Source organism: Clarias gariepinus, chromosome 26 (genome assembly GCF_024256425.1).
Source record: "Clarias gariepinus isolate MV-2021 ecotype Netherlands chromosome 26, CGAR_prim_01v2, whole genome shotgun sequence".
In the NCBI taxonomy this organism is placed as follows: Eukaryota; Metazoa; Chordata; class Actinopteri; order Siluriformes; family Clariidae; genus Clarias; species Clarias gariepinus.
Genome location: NC_071125.1, coordinates 18798390 through 18812735, shown reverse-complemented (window position 1 = coordinate 18812735; position 14346 = coordinate 18798390). Strand labels below are relative to the sequence as shown.

The following is a 14346-nucleotide window of genomic DNA, read 5'->3' as shown; positions in this document are numbered from 1 at the left end:
AGTTCTCGTACTTAGAACTCATGGAGCGGTCTACAATTTTCAGCATAGGTGCATTTCCACTGTGAGAGACAGAATCTAAAAAGAAAAATCCAGAAATCACATTGATTTTTTAACAATTTATTTGTGAATTACTGTGTCAAATAAGTATTTAATCACTTGCTTATTAGCCAAATTTTGCTTTTAAATAGTCCAGCTACACTCTGCTCATGATTCTAAATTAGTAGCACCTGTTTGAGGTCATTAGCTGTTATAAAGACATCTGTGCATCCCACAATCAGCCAAAGTCTAAGTAGATACATGGGGTATCAATGATGCTAAGTATGGTGAAGAATTAGCCCAGAACTACACGGGAGGAGCTGGTCAATGCCGTGAAGAGAGCTGGGAACATCGTTTCCAAGGCTACTATCAGTAATACACTAAGACGTCATGGTTTAAAATCTTGTATCGCACGGAAGGTTCCCCTGCTTAAGTCAGCCCATGTCCAGGCCCGTCTGAAGTTTGCCAGGGGCCATCAGGATGATCCAGACGAGTCATGGGAGGAAGTCCTGTGGTCAGATGAGACCAAAGTAGAACTTTTAAGTCTTAACTTCATTCGTCGTGTTTGGAGGAAGAAGAATGATAAGTATCATCCCAATAATACCATACCTACAGTACAGTAAAGCATGGTGCTGGAAGCATCATGCTCTGGGGTGTTTTTCTGCACAGGGGACAGGACGACTGCACTGTATTAAGGAGAGGATGAACGGGGCCATGTATTGTGACATATTGGGCAAAAACCTCCTTTCCTCAGTCAGAGCATTAAAGATGTGCCGTGGCTGGGTCTTCCAACATGACAATGACCCAAAGCACACAGCCAGGAAAACCAAGGAGTGGCTCCGTAAGAAGCATATGGACTATTTAAAAGCAAAATAACAGGTCTTTAAGGGTCAGAAATCTGGCTGATAAGCAAGTGATGAAATACTTATTTAATACAGTAATTTACAAAAAATTGTTAAAAGATCATACAATGTGATTTCCGGATTCTTCTTTTTAGATTCTGTCTCTCACAGTGGAAATGCACCTATGCTGAAAATTGTAGACCCCTCCATTATTTGTAATTAAGAGAACTTGCAAAATCACAGGGTGATCAAATACTTATTGACTACACTATTATATATATATATATATATATATATATATATATATATATATATATATATATACCATGCATATGACAGTGCTACCGTTTGTGGCAGCACTTGTACCGTGGTGTGGATCTATATTACTATATTAATAACAGATGGTGCAGAAATGTAAATAAGATTGTCTTTAAGTTTTTGACAGTTAAATGTTGCCCCTTCTATCTTCCAAGGGGATCTCTGTCATAGTCATCGATGCTGTTTATATAATGCCTGATGCAGACACAAAGCTGTAAATGTTTTAGAGCGGCCCATCTGTAACCTACAAACCACATATTCAGAGGGTGTATTTTTTTGTTGCTGAGGGCTATCCAGGTGAAAATAAAAAATTTCCCTTCCATTTTTTCCAACATGTGGATTTTAATTCAATGAGTGCCCATATAATTGGGTCACGTGTATACAAATATAATAAAGCATTCAAAGCCGTTCCCTACCCCCATCTTGGCTCATCTGACCATATTTCCCTGAAGTTAATATCAGGATATACTATACTCAGCAAAAAAAAAAGAAAGATGAACACCCAAAGAAAGATGCCCAGGGTCCCTGCTCATCTGCGTGAACGTGCATTAGGCATGCTGCAGGGAGGCATGAGGACTGCTGATGTGGCTAGGGCGATAAATCGCCGTGTCCGGACTATTAGACGCCTAAGACGGCGCTACAGGGAGACAGGAAGGACAGCTAATCATCCTCGCAGTGGAAGACCATGTGTAACAACACCTGCACAGGATCGGTACATCCGAATATCACACCTGCGTGACAGGTACAGGATGGCCACAACAAGTGCCCGAGTCACACCAGGAACACACAATCCCTCCATCAGTGCTCAGACTGTCCGCAATAGGCAGTCCATGAGGAGGAGATGCACTGCAGTACTTCAAGCAGCTGGTGGCCACACCAGATACTGACTGGTAGTTTAGATTTTGAGCCTCCCTTCATTCAGGGACACATTGTGAAACATTTTTTAGTTTATGTCTTATGGTGTTGACTCTTTTAGTGTTCATACAAATATTTACACATTAAATTTACTGAAAGTAAAAACAGTTGAAAGTCAGAGGACGTTTCTTTTTTTGCTGAGTATATATATATCTTTGCTTATGAGAACCTTCTCAAAGCAGGTGAGGGTTTTGCCAGAGAGAGCCATGTTAGCATTGTAGGACTGATTTGAATGCACTGAATGGTCTTTGTTTAACACGGATAACACTAAAGTAAGCATGGATGACCTCAGGACTGCCCTTTAGGTCAGCAACAGCCTACCTTAATAGAGCTATATATGTTTCAAAGAAAGCCTATGCACAAAAAATTCTGAGTCACTGTGGGAAGGATACAGAGACCAGGAGGTAGCAGGAAATTCAATCTGCTGCTGGTAAAGTGCAGGAAAGTACAGGGTTGATCCTCATTCCTGTGGCAATAGTATTAAATTATATCTTAATAATCTCAATAATTACAATAATTAGGCGTTTAATTATAATTATATAATTAAATTGTGCACATGTGCATGTGTGAGTGTGTGCATAGATACTAGAGTGCACTAGAGTTATTTCCTGGACGGTAATGCAAACTAGGAAGTACTTGGACATATGCTCTATCCTTCCTCCTCCAGAGGCTTTATAAAATAGCAACAGCAGATTTCTGAAGTCAGTTCACGCAGATCACACAGAAATTACACACCACCAAATTTGCGCACACATATATTTCACACAGGGTGCTGTTTTTTGACTCATCAAGACAGGATGCGCTTCTTTAAACACAAACACAACCCCGTGCAGAGGTCTCGGCCGGGCTCTACGTCTAGCTCTGCCTCTAGCTCTGCCTCTAGCTCTGCCTCTAGCTTAACGTCTAGCTCTAATTCTAGCTCAAAGTCTAGCTGTAACTCTAGCTCTAACTCTAGCTGTTACTCTAGCCCTACATCTATCTCTCCTTCAACTTATTCACTGGATGCTGATTCAGTGGTACTTTACTGCCTCACATGCGATCAGCAGCTCAGCAGCCAATGTGTGATTAAGGGCACACACCGGGATCATCACCTGAAAGACCTGAAAAGCGTGGTGCACGATCAAGTGGTAAGAGCTGTTTTTTCCCACTGTAATTGAAATTAGAGAAAACACTCTTTCTAATGTCTATGCAAAAATATTTATCTAATAAATAAGGCATAAATACATTTATAACACATCACAGGTCACAGTGATAATTAATGATAATAAATCATTATGTTTATGAAGGGTAATGCATAATGATGTTTTTTCATCTTTACTCAATGTATTACAGAAAAAACTAAATGAACTGTCCGGGAATCTGACATCCAGAGAAAGGAAGTTTGGTGACCTGAAACCGAGGATTGCAGCAGCAGAGCGCGAGCTGGAGGTGAGATTTATCAACAACAATAATAAGAATAATGATAAAAAAATCTTATAACTATTATGTCTGTGATTATGATTGCTCAATTAAATTTCCTCTAATGTCCAGGAGATATGCAGCAGGACACAGGAGACGCTTCAGCAGGAGTACCATACCCTGCAGACTTTGATCGAGCAGAATCAGCAACAGGCTTTTTTCATCCTGAATGTACAAAAGCAAACGATCAAGCGGCAACTCCATCAGCTGCTCGAGGACACGCAGAACTACCAGAGCAAGTCCACAGCCATGAGTGAGGACATAAAACAGCTTAGCAGCAGACAGGAGCATGAAAACCCAGCCAGCCTGCTGGTAAACATTTTTATTACCTCAATAAGTTTGGATCTACTATAAAAGCAATGCTTTAGCACAAAACTAATTACTTGCTTTTTATTTGCTTTCTGCAGGGAGAGATCAACACAGTTAAAACCAGGTGAGTAACACACACATCTTAATTATTAAATTATAGGATGTTCAGCACATAAAACTGAGCAAGCCCAGAACCTTGGAGTCAGAGACTGAAAGACATTGTGGTTTTCTTGCAGCCTGCATACAATAAACAAGTTTTACTCCTCTGTGGAAAAGAAGCTTAAAGTCGATGACACAAGAATAAAAGCTCTGGAAAACTCCGTCAAGAAAATAGTGGAAAAAAACAAAGAGCTTCTGCCACGGCCATGGGAATGTAAGTGCATTTGGATATTTTTAATCAGAGTTAATATAAAGTAATCCAGTAGAAGAGTGTAGGACTATAATTTTTGAAGTCAATAAGGGACGGAACAGAAATGATTTTGCAAAACGGGATAGCATATGATGCTATTATTTGTCACATATGTACAGTCAAAAGTTTGGACAATCCTGAAGGCATTGAAAATATGCAATAATCTCCTTTGAACAGTTGATACTGAGATGTGTCTGCTACTCATGCTCTGTAAATCATTTGTAAACAATTTTATATATGGTGCTTTAAATTTGTGATTTCTGAGGCTGGTAACTTTAAATACACTTCTGGTCTTGCTGAGCTTTACAGTTTTGGTCTTGCTTTCATGGGATGGTCTTTATGAGAAACAGTTTCATCATGGTGCTTGATGGGTTTTTCAAATGCAATTGACAATATCGGTCAAGAACAGCTGACTTTCATGTCTTAAAGTAACAAATAACTGTTGTTTTTATTTAATTACCTAATATCCATATGTGTTTTTTCATAGTTTTGAAATGTCTAGTACTGTTCCAGAATGTAGAAAATAAGGCACTAAACAAAAACATTAAATAAGAAGATGCATTTAAACTTTTGACTGTTACTGTACGCTACAGTACAATAAAATTACTTTTATTGTAACTTGGGTAAAAGCCAAAAGTTAGCCATGGTGGGGTGCCGCCGGAGCTGAGTGGGCAATGGGTCAAGCTTAATGGGTCAAATGTGGCCATCTTTAACAATCGGAAAATTAATTCCTAAGGATAAAAGTTTATTGTCTAATAAAGTATTTTATCAATTTTTCAGTTTCAGAGACTATCACGTTGGAAGAGAGTAAAGAGGAAGGAAATCTGCAGATCTCAGAGGACAAGACAGAGATGTCAGTGTTCCCATCAGACAACCTTAGTCATACTTCTCGGTTATCATGGATTAACCAGCAGGCATCTCAGAGCTTCAGTAAAGGCCTGCATTACTGGGAGGTGGATGTAGGAGGCTGTGAAAGCTGGCAAGTGGGAGTATTGGAACAAAGCCGGGGTAAAGGCATCCACATTTTAGCCCTGTCCCAGGAGAGAAGTTCATGGGTTCTGGAGCGTGATGGTGGCGAGCTCTCTGTGCTGTACAACAACGAATTCAGCAGGGTCAAGGAGAGCAATGTTCAAACCCTCGGCGTGTTCCTGGATTGTGATAAAGGACAACTAAAGTTCTACAATGTCAATACAGGCTGCATTCTGCACTCATTTATTGCCAAGTTCAAGCATTCTGTTTGTCCTGTGTTCAGCATGCGTCCACAGAAAGACAGTATGGCCCGACTGAAGATCTGCAACCTGATCAATATTGATGACAGCGCACTGGATACAAACATCTATGAGACAGTAAATAAGGAGGGTATAGACGAGCCTTACGAGAATTCAAATTGGAACCTTTTTTAGAATAAGTGTTTTAGCAGGTATATTAATTTGATGTACTGTCGACTTATTAGAAACACATTTAGACCATATGAAAAATATTAGTGAATCCTATTTATTTCTATCAAGTACTGTAAAAATGTCCATGTTTTATTAAATATTTCAGTGCTAGCAAAACTGACTATGGCACAATTTCCTGTTCTAATGGTATTGAAAGCTCTTTTTTTTTGGCCTACATCATGTCTGCATACCTAAAAGGTTGAACTAACTGAGAATTAACAAAATCATGTATCACCTTTTTTATAAGAAATACAAGCCATTTCATATTGTATAAGTGGATGCTACATATAAAGTTTTAAATAAGCTGTTATTGCAAGTGATTCTTGCATTTTTACAATAAATTAATATTCATTCTGTCTGCAGCTGTCAGATTGTTGTTGTTGATTCTTTTGATGTTTTAATTTTTTGGAGCAAGAATGATGGGTTCACAAAGCCACTGTGGGTCTTGATATTTTTTTGAAATATCCATGAACACTTGTGTGATTTCTTGCACTAATGATAATAATGAAAATAAGCCCGATACAGTGTCAGAGGGGAATTTTCTATGTACATAGCTGAATAGGTTGTGGCAAAGTTTTCTTAAGTGGTATTGCGCCATCTGGTGGACACGCCTGTGACAAAACTACCTGTTTAAACACAGGTCAAACTAAAAATAATTATATAGCCTACTAGAAGTTACCTGCGGCTCCGTCTGCATACATCTTTTGTTTGAGTGCAAGGGAAAGAACAGAATGCCGATATAATTATTATTATTATGGACTTAACACATAAAGTATTGCAAAGTTTTATGAATATTGAACAAATTGTGTTCCACAACTACAAACAATGTATTTGAAATTATTGAAAGATAGTAACAACAGACACTGCAATGATAAAATTCTAACCGACTATATATGATCTTCACTACTTCAGTGCCTTGGGATGAACAGTATATTTTGTTTGGCTATTGCACATTAATTAGGTGTACAGAATTTTTGGTGTGCCCACTCTTGAACATGTGACATACAATTGACCATGGGAGAAACATGGCGATTCCAAGTTGATGATGACAAATTTAAGGGATTGCCCCTGATCTTTATTAATGATTGAAGTAGAAACTAAACGTGTGCATTAAACTCAAATGGCATGTTGCTGGGTATGAGTAGAATACAGAAAATGAAAATGTTGTCTTCTTTACTACTACTGGTCAGAATAGGTGCTTGAATAAAGTTGGCCATAGGTTTGCTGATGCAGATTCTTGTTCCATTGCACAGTTTGGGGACCAAAATTTTATACCAACATAATAAATGATCCCACTTTTAAATTCAATAGATGTGCTGGAATTCTGGGCAGCTACAAAGAATAAAAAAAAAATCCCTAGGAAAAATTCCGTAGGTAATGGCTTATTTTAAATCCATATCAGTATCAATTAATTTGTATGTACTGTGTAGTGCAAAGCCCAGGCAGCTTTTGCAGAATGTTATTCTTGATTTTGTTGAGGTTTTCATTTTTTGGAGAGAGAATTACTGTAACAAAGTAGGACTCCACACAGGGGTAAGTATCAAGATAAGCAGGTTTGATTTAATTCAGAGTACGTAGCGGCAGGGCCGGAATCTTTAGCTGATTAGCAACTAGGGCCGGAACCTGTTAACCATCACTTCTCCTATCTTACGCGAAGGGACATTGAATTATACAGCGTCAAAAACCTGGAACTGACGATCGTCGACTAAGACTCACACACCACAGCAAATGGAGCTCCACGCTTAGGGACCGTGACTGGAACGCTGTAGAAAGCAGAGGTATAAGGTAAGTAAACAGGTAAGTATAAATCTTCTTACTTGAACGTTAGACGTTGGGTCCTCACTCATGGGTACGAGCCCGGACGTTGACTGAGGTGTGGTGTGTGGTCTTTATGCGTTTACGCTGATTACGGACAGGTGGTGGTGGTTAGTACTCAGGCGATACAGGGCGCTGTGTTGGATTGAGTTCGGAGCCTGGCCTGACTGTGACATTACCCCCTCCTTCACGACCCGCTCCTGAGGGTCGGCCTCTCTGTCGTCGTGGTGGCCTACCTCGTCCTCTGGGTGCCGGACGCTCGGGGTGAGTATGATGAAATTCCTCCAACATTGTGGGATCGAGAATGTCGTCGCGAGGCACCCAGGATCTCTCCTCTGGGCCGTATCCTTCCCAGTCTACCAGGTACTCTAGACGGCCACTACGACGTCGGGAATTCAGGATGTCACGAACCTGATAAATGGTACCTTCATCAACGACGATCGGAGGAGGCGGTGTTTCTTCCTCAGGACCAGGCTCTGTGGGAGAAATGACAGGGTTTTGGTAAGGTTTTAGCAGTGACACATAGAAGGTGGGATGAATTCTAAAGTGTGCTGGTAACTGTAACCTGTACGTTACTGGACTGAGTTGTTCCAAGACTTCGAATGGACCAACATACCTTGGGTTAAGTTTTTTGCAGGGCTTTCGGAGGCGCATATCTCTCGTGGAGAGCCATACCTTGTCTCCAGGTTGGTAGGTTGGAGCGTTGGATCTGCGCCGGTCGGCATTGGTCTGGTACCTCCTCACAGCTCTCTGCAGATGATGATGAGCCTCCTCCCAGACTCTTTCGCTCTCCCGAAACCAGAAGTCCACTGCTGGGAGGTCTGACGGTTCCCCATTCCAGGGGAATAACGGAGGTTGGTAGCCTAAGATACACTGGAAGGGGGTGAGACCTGTTGTGGATTGACGTAGTGAGTTCTGGGCGTACTCAGCCCAGCCCAGGAACTGGTTCCAGGAGTTCTGATGGTTGTGGCAGAAGGTTCGGAGGAAGCGCCCGATTTCCTGAATTTTCCTTTCTGTTTGTCCATTGGTCTGGGGATGATAGCCTGACGACAAACTTACACTTACTCCTAAACGATGAAAGAAGGCTCGCCATACCCGAGATATGAACTGGGGTCCTCGGTCGGAGACAATATCCTCTGGGATTCCATAGTAGCGGAAGACCTGGTTAAAGAGTACTTCTGCAGTGGTCATGGCTGTTGGTAAGTTCCTGAGGGGAATCAGGCGGCATCCCTTTGAGAATCTGTCGACAGCCACCAGCACGCAGGTATGTCCTTCCGATTCGGGCAGATCTGTGAGGAAGTCTATTCCGAGATGTGACCATGGTCGCTGAGGAATGGGCAGGGGAATGATCTTCCCAGCAGGAAAGTGTCGAGGGGTCCTGGACATGGCACATTCCTGACACCCCAGGACATACCTTCTGACATCGCGTCCCATGTTGGGCCACCAGAAGCGTTCTTGTAACAACGCGAGAGTCCGGTCTATTCCTGGGTGCCCTGTGCCTAGTGAAATGTGTACTGAGTGGGTGAGGGTGTTGCGATCATCTTCTGACACAAAACGACGTAGTGGTGGGCAGTCTGGTGGAGGTGCTGGAGCCGGTTCTGAGAGGAAAGAAGGAAGTTCCCACTGAATCGGGTTTACAAACAATTTTTCGGGTAGGACGGGTACGGGTTCCTTGATGGAATCAGTGGAAAAAATACAGGCGGGAGAGCGCATCTGCCTTAATGTTCTTAGTTCTTGGTAGGTAGGAGATCTTAAAATCGAACCGAGTAAAGAACATGGCCCATCTAGCTTGTCGTGGGTTTAGCCGTTTTGCCTCCCTTAAATATTGTAGGTTTTTGTGGTCCGTGAGGAATAGAAATGGTTGGGCTGCCCCCTCCAGCCAATGTCTTCATTCCTCCAATGCCATTTTAATAGCTAGTAATTCTCGGTCGCCAATGTCATAGTTTACTTCCGTCGGACTGAACTTGCGTGAAAAGAACGCATATGGATGGTAGGTGGGTGGTTCTCCTTGCTGTTGGGAGAGAATGGCTCCCGCTCCGACGGTTGATGCATCCACTTCTACCACGAATGGCAGTGTGGGGTTAGGGTGGACAAGGATGGGAGCAGAAGTGAACATTTGTTTTAAGTGTTGGAATGCTGCGATGGCTTCGGGAGTCCACTTCAATGATGTGGGTTTGCCGCGGAGGAGGGAAGTCAAGGGGGCTGCTGTGGTGCTGTAACTCTTGATGAACCGCCTGTAAAAGTTGGCAAATCCTAAAAAACGCTGTAGCTCTTTGACAGTAGTAGGTTGGGGCCATGTGGTTATGGCTGCTACTTTCTCCGCGTCCATCTTCACTCCGTTCTGGTCGATGACGTAGCCCAGAAACTGTACCGAGGACTGGTGAAATGAACATTTTTCAGCTTTCAGAAATAAGTGGAACTCTCGAAGACGTTGGAGTACCTGTGTAACATGATGTCGATGTTGTCTTTCTGACTTGGAGAATATGAGAATGTCGTCAATGTATACGATGACGAATCTGTGAAGGAATTCTCGGAGTACTTCATGCATGAAGTTCTGAAAGACTGCGGGGGCATTGACCAGACCATATGGCATCACAAGATATTCATAGTGACCTGTAGATGTCACAAAGGCTGTTTTCCATTCGTCTCCTCTCATTATTCGCACCAGATTATAGGCGCTCCGAAGGTCTAGTTTCGTGAAGATGTTTGCGTCACGGAGACATTCGAGAGCTGCTGGAACTAGGGGTAATGGGTATCGGAACTTGACTGTGGCGTGGTTGAGGGTACGGAAGTCGATGCAGGGATGTAAGCCACCTCCTCTTTTTGCCACGAAGAAAAAGCTGGAGGCTGCTGGTGACGTTGAGGGGCGAATGTAGCCATGTTGCATTGCCTCCGAGATGTAGTTCTCCATGGCACTTCGCTCGGGGAGAGACAGAGGGTAGATACGTCCACGGGGCAGTGGTTCTCCTGGGATCAGGTCGATGGCACAATCCCAAGGTCGATGGGCCGGCAGCTGAGTTGCCCTTTTGGGGCAGAAGATGTCCGCGAAGGAGGAGTATTGCGGAGGGACACCCACGGATTGTTGTTCAATGGGGCTCTCGATGGAGGTGGTCTGGATTGGTAATGGTTGTGGCTTTACTGGTAGTGTTGGGAAACATGTAGTCGTACATCTTTCTCCCCATTTCAGCACTTCACCTGTGGTCCATGACAAGATCAGATCGTGTTGGATTAACCATGGTCGACCCAGGACGACGTCAAAGGTGGAGTCTTCTAATACTAACAACTGGATCTCTTCCTGATGGAAAAGGCCAATCTGAAGTTTGACGGGGCCGGCCAGTAGATGCACAGACTCTTTGGATAGGGGTTTTCCAGTTATGGTCTGGACCTGGTAAGTCTTTTCGGTCGGACTGGTCTTGAGCCGGAGGTACCGGCATAATTCCCCGGAGATAAAGTTGCCGGCTGACCCTGAGTCGAGTAGGTCTGCCACTGAAACCGACATATGACAAGAAGTGAGGTTCACATTGGTGGTTAGAGGTTGTAGTTTTTCAATTTTAGTTAAAATCAAACTCACCACAGCGCGAGATGGTCGGATGGGGCACTCGGCTCTGAGATGTCCCGTATCGCCGCAGTACAGGCAGAGACCCTGGGACAGCCGTCGGTTTCTCTCCGCCAATGTTATCCTTCCTTTTTCCAGAACCATTGGTTCATCCTTGGGTTCTGGAGTTGCTACCTTTCTCTGTGATCCAGCCACTGGGACGACTTCGTTTCCGGAGTTGGTTTGGCATGATGCGAGTCGTACTGAACAGCGAATAGAGAGCTGAATGAACTGTTCTAACCCCATGTCATCATCGTATGTGGCCAACATGCGTCGGAGAGCGGGCTCCAGCCCCTGACGGTAGGTGGTTAGGAGAGCACTCTCGTTCCACCCACTCGTTGCTGCCAAAGTGCGAAATTGTAGAGCATATTCTTGTACCGATAGAGTACCTTGGGTAAGATGATATAGTTGTTCTCCAGCAGACACCTCGCTGTCGGATCGCTCAAAGACCTCCTTGAAATGATCCATGAAGAGCTCATACGACTCGATTAAAGGTCCACCATGCGACCAGATTGCCTCGGCCCACTGTAATGCCTGTCCAAATAAGAGAGAAATTACATAGGCAATTTTAGACTTATCGGTCGGGTACAGGGATGGCTGTAGGTTGAAGGTTAGCGAGCACTGTAGCAGAAACCCCTTGCAGTTCCCCTCTGTGCCGGAGAAGGGCGCTGGTCGGGCCATTGGGCTGGCCACTGGGGGCGCCGAAGAAGCCGCGGTGGCTGCGGCCGGTGAGGGCGGCGGCGTTGTTAGCATCGCTTGCCGGAGTAGACTCACCAGCTCCCGTAATGGGTCTGTTTCGCTCATCTTGATGTGTTGGTATGGTCCGGGCTTCTGTAACAAAGTAGGACTCCACACAGGGGTAAGTATCAAGATAAGCAGGTTTTATTTAATTCAGAGTATGTAGCGGCAGGGCCGGAATCTTTAGCTGATTAGCAACTAGGGCCGGAATCTGTTAACCGTCACTTCTCCTATCTTTCGCGAAGGGACATTGAATTATACAGCGTCAAAAACCTGGAACTGACGATCGTCGACTAAGACTCACACACCACAGCAAACGGAGCTCCACGCTCAGGGACCATGACTGGAACGCTGTAGAAAGCAGAGGTATAAGGTAAGTAAACAGGTAAGTATAAATCTTCTTACTTGAACGTTAGACGTTGGGTCCTCACTCATGGGTACAAGCCCGGACGTTGACTGAGGTGTGGTATGTGGTCTTTATGCGTTTACGCTGATTACGGATAGGTGGTGGTGGTTAGTACTCAGGCGATACAGGGCGCTGTGTTGGATTGAGTTCGGAGCCTGGCCTGACTGTGACAATTACAGCAGTGGCTTTGCATTCACAAAGCCACTGCTGGTCTTGGAATTTTATTATAATATCTGTGAAAACTTTTTGTATAATTTTGTTAACTAATGACAACATTACAAACTTTTCATTGGTTTTATGTAGCCTGGGATGTGATTTGGTGAAAAGATTTAAATGAACTGTTTCATTGTAATGTCCGATTTATTTATTTTTAAACAAGACACACACACACACACACACACACACATATGTATATATATATATATATATATATATATATATATATGTATATATATATATATATATATATATATATATATATATAATCAACATTTAATGATAACTTACTAAACTGACCGCAACATGTTTCCTCAGGTTAGAAGTTGTTATTTTATATGCTGAAGTGTGTCTGTTTTGGCAGATAGACAAGCCACCGCAGTATGAAGCTATTCCTTTCTAAGCAAAACATGCTTTGTATATGATGCCAGGGATGCCGGCTAAATATATATTTTTTCCTGCTATGATGTATGATGTCAGTTTAGTGTGGTCATGTGACTACAAGTAGTTATTCTTATTCAGCTGATTGGTCAAACAAAGTCAAGCGATTATTGTGTCTCCGTCTGATTGGTGAAACAGTCATGCGGTAAATATACCGGCAGCATGTACAGTATAGAATAAATGCTTAGCAAAGTAACAAGTCGAGTGAAGCCAAATGTAGCAAAGTAACAGTAGTGTTTCTTTTTCACTAATCTACTCAAGTAAAAGTAAAAAGTATGGTGCAGTGAAACTACGCATAGAAGTACTTATTTTTTTAAAACTTACTCAAGTAAATGTAACGGAGTAAATGTAACTCGGTACTACCTATCTCTGATCAATAACCTACAAACCACATATTCAAAGAGTGTTTTTTTTTTTTGCTTAGGGCTAAAATAAAATAAACAAAGTTCCCTCCAATTTTTTCCAACATGTGGATTTTGCTACAATGAGTGCCCATCAAATTGGGTCATGTGTACACAAATATGATGAAGCAGTTAACGGTGTTCCCTACCCCCATCTTGGTTCATTTGACCATATTTCCCAGATGTTAATATTAGCATATACTGCATATACTATATATCTTTGCTTATGAGAACAAAGCCCTCCTCAAAGCAGGTGAGAGTGAGGTGGCCAGAGAGAGCCATGTTAGCATTGTAGGACTGATTAGAATGCACTGAATGGTCTTTGTTTCACACGGATACCACCAAGTAAGCATGGATGACCTCAGAACTGCCTTCAGGTCAGCAACAGCTTACCTCAATAGAGCTATATAAGTGGCAAAGAAAGTCTATGGACAAAAAATTCAAAGTCACTTTATGGACCATGGGGAGACCAAGAGGTGGCAGGAAATTCAATCTGCCACTGGTACAGTGCAGTACAATACAGGGCTGATCCTCATTCTTGTAGTATTGAATTTCTTAATAATCTTGATAATTGCAATAATTAGGCATTTAATTATAATTATATAATTAAATTGTGCATATGTGCGTGTGTGAGTGTGTGCATAAATAATTTCCAGGATCATCAGGACACCGAATCATTTAAAGTAATACAAAATCTGGTGTGGTTTTTTTTTTCTCTTTTGACAAAATAAAATTTTTGTGAATAATTAAAACAACAAGAAAATTTAAAAAGAAAAATAGGTAAGACATTAGGTATGTGCAGGGTGTGTAATCACCTGAGGTAAAAGCAGAGAGATAATGTAAGGTTTTTTTTTTCTAAACGATAATGCAAACCAGGAAGTACTTGCACGTATCCTCCACCCTTCAGTTCTTCCTCCAGAGTCCTTATAAAATAGCAACAGCAGATTCCTAAAGTCAGTTTTCACAGATTACATGCAGAGATTACACACATACATATACACGCACACA

At 42.5% G+C, this 14346-nt stretch overlaps 1 protein-coding gene across 1 annotated transcript; it reads left to right on the top strand.

The window, feature by feature from the left end:
• The first annotated feature begins 2908 nt into the window (after positions 1-2908).
• LOC128513884 (tripartite motif-containing protein 75-like) lies at positions 2909-5690 on the top strand. The gene is made up of 6 exons (XM_053487436.1): positions 2909-3238; positions 3444-3539; positions 3642-3881; positions 3977-4002; positions 4115-4251; positions 5068-5690. Exons 1-6 carry the CDS (start codon positions 2909-2911, stop codon positions 5688-5690), a joined length of 1452 nt encoding a protein of 483 aa, XP_053343411.1.
• The last annotated feature ends 8656 nt before the right edge of the window (positions 5691-14346 follow it).

Bases quoted from the DNA above. Each gene is read 5' to 3' on its own strand.
- LOC128513884 (XM_053487436.1), top strand. From the start codon at position 2,909: ATGCGCTTCTTTAAACACAAACACAACCCCGTGCAGAGGTCTCGGCCG. The intron at 3,882-3,976 runs GTAAACATTTTT...TGCTTTCTGCAG, and splicing joins AAAACCCAGCCAGCCTGCTG to GGAGAGATCAACACAGTTAA. The intron at 4,003-4,114 runs GTGAGTAACACA...GTTTTCTTGCAG, and splicing joins ATCAACACAGTTAAAACCAG to CCTGCATACAATAAACAAGT.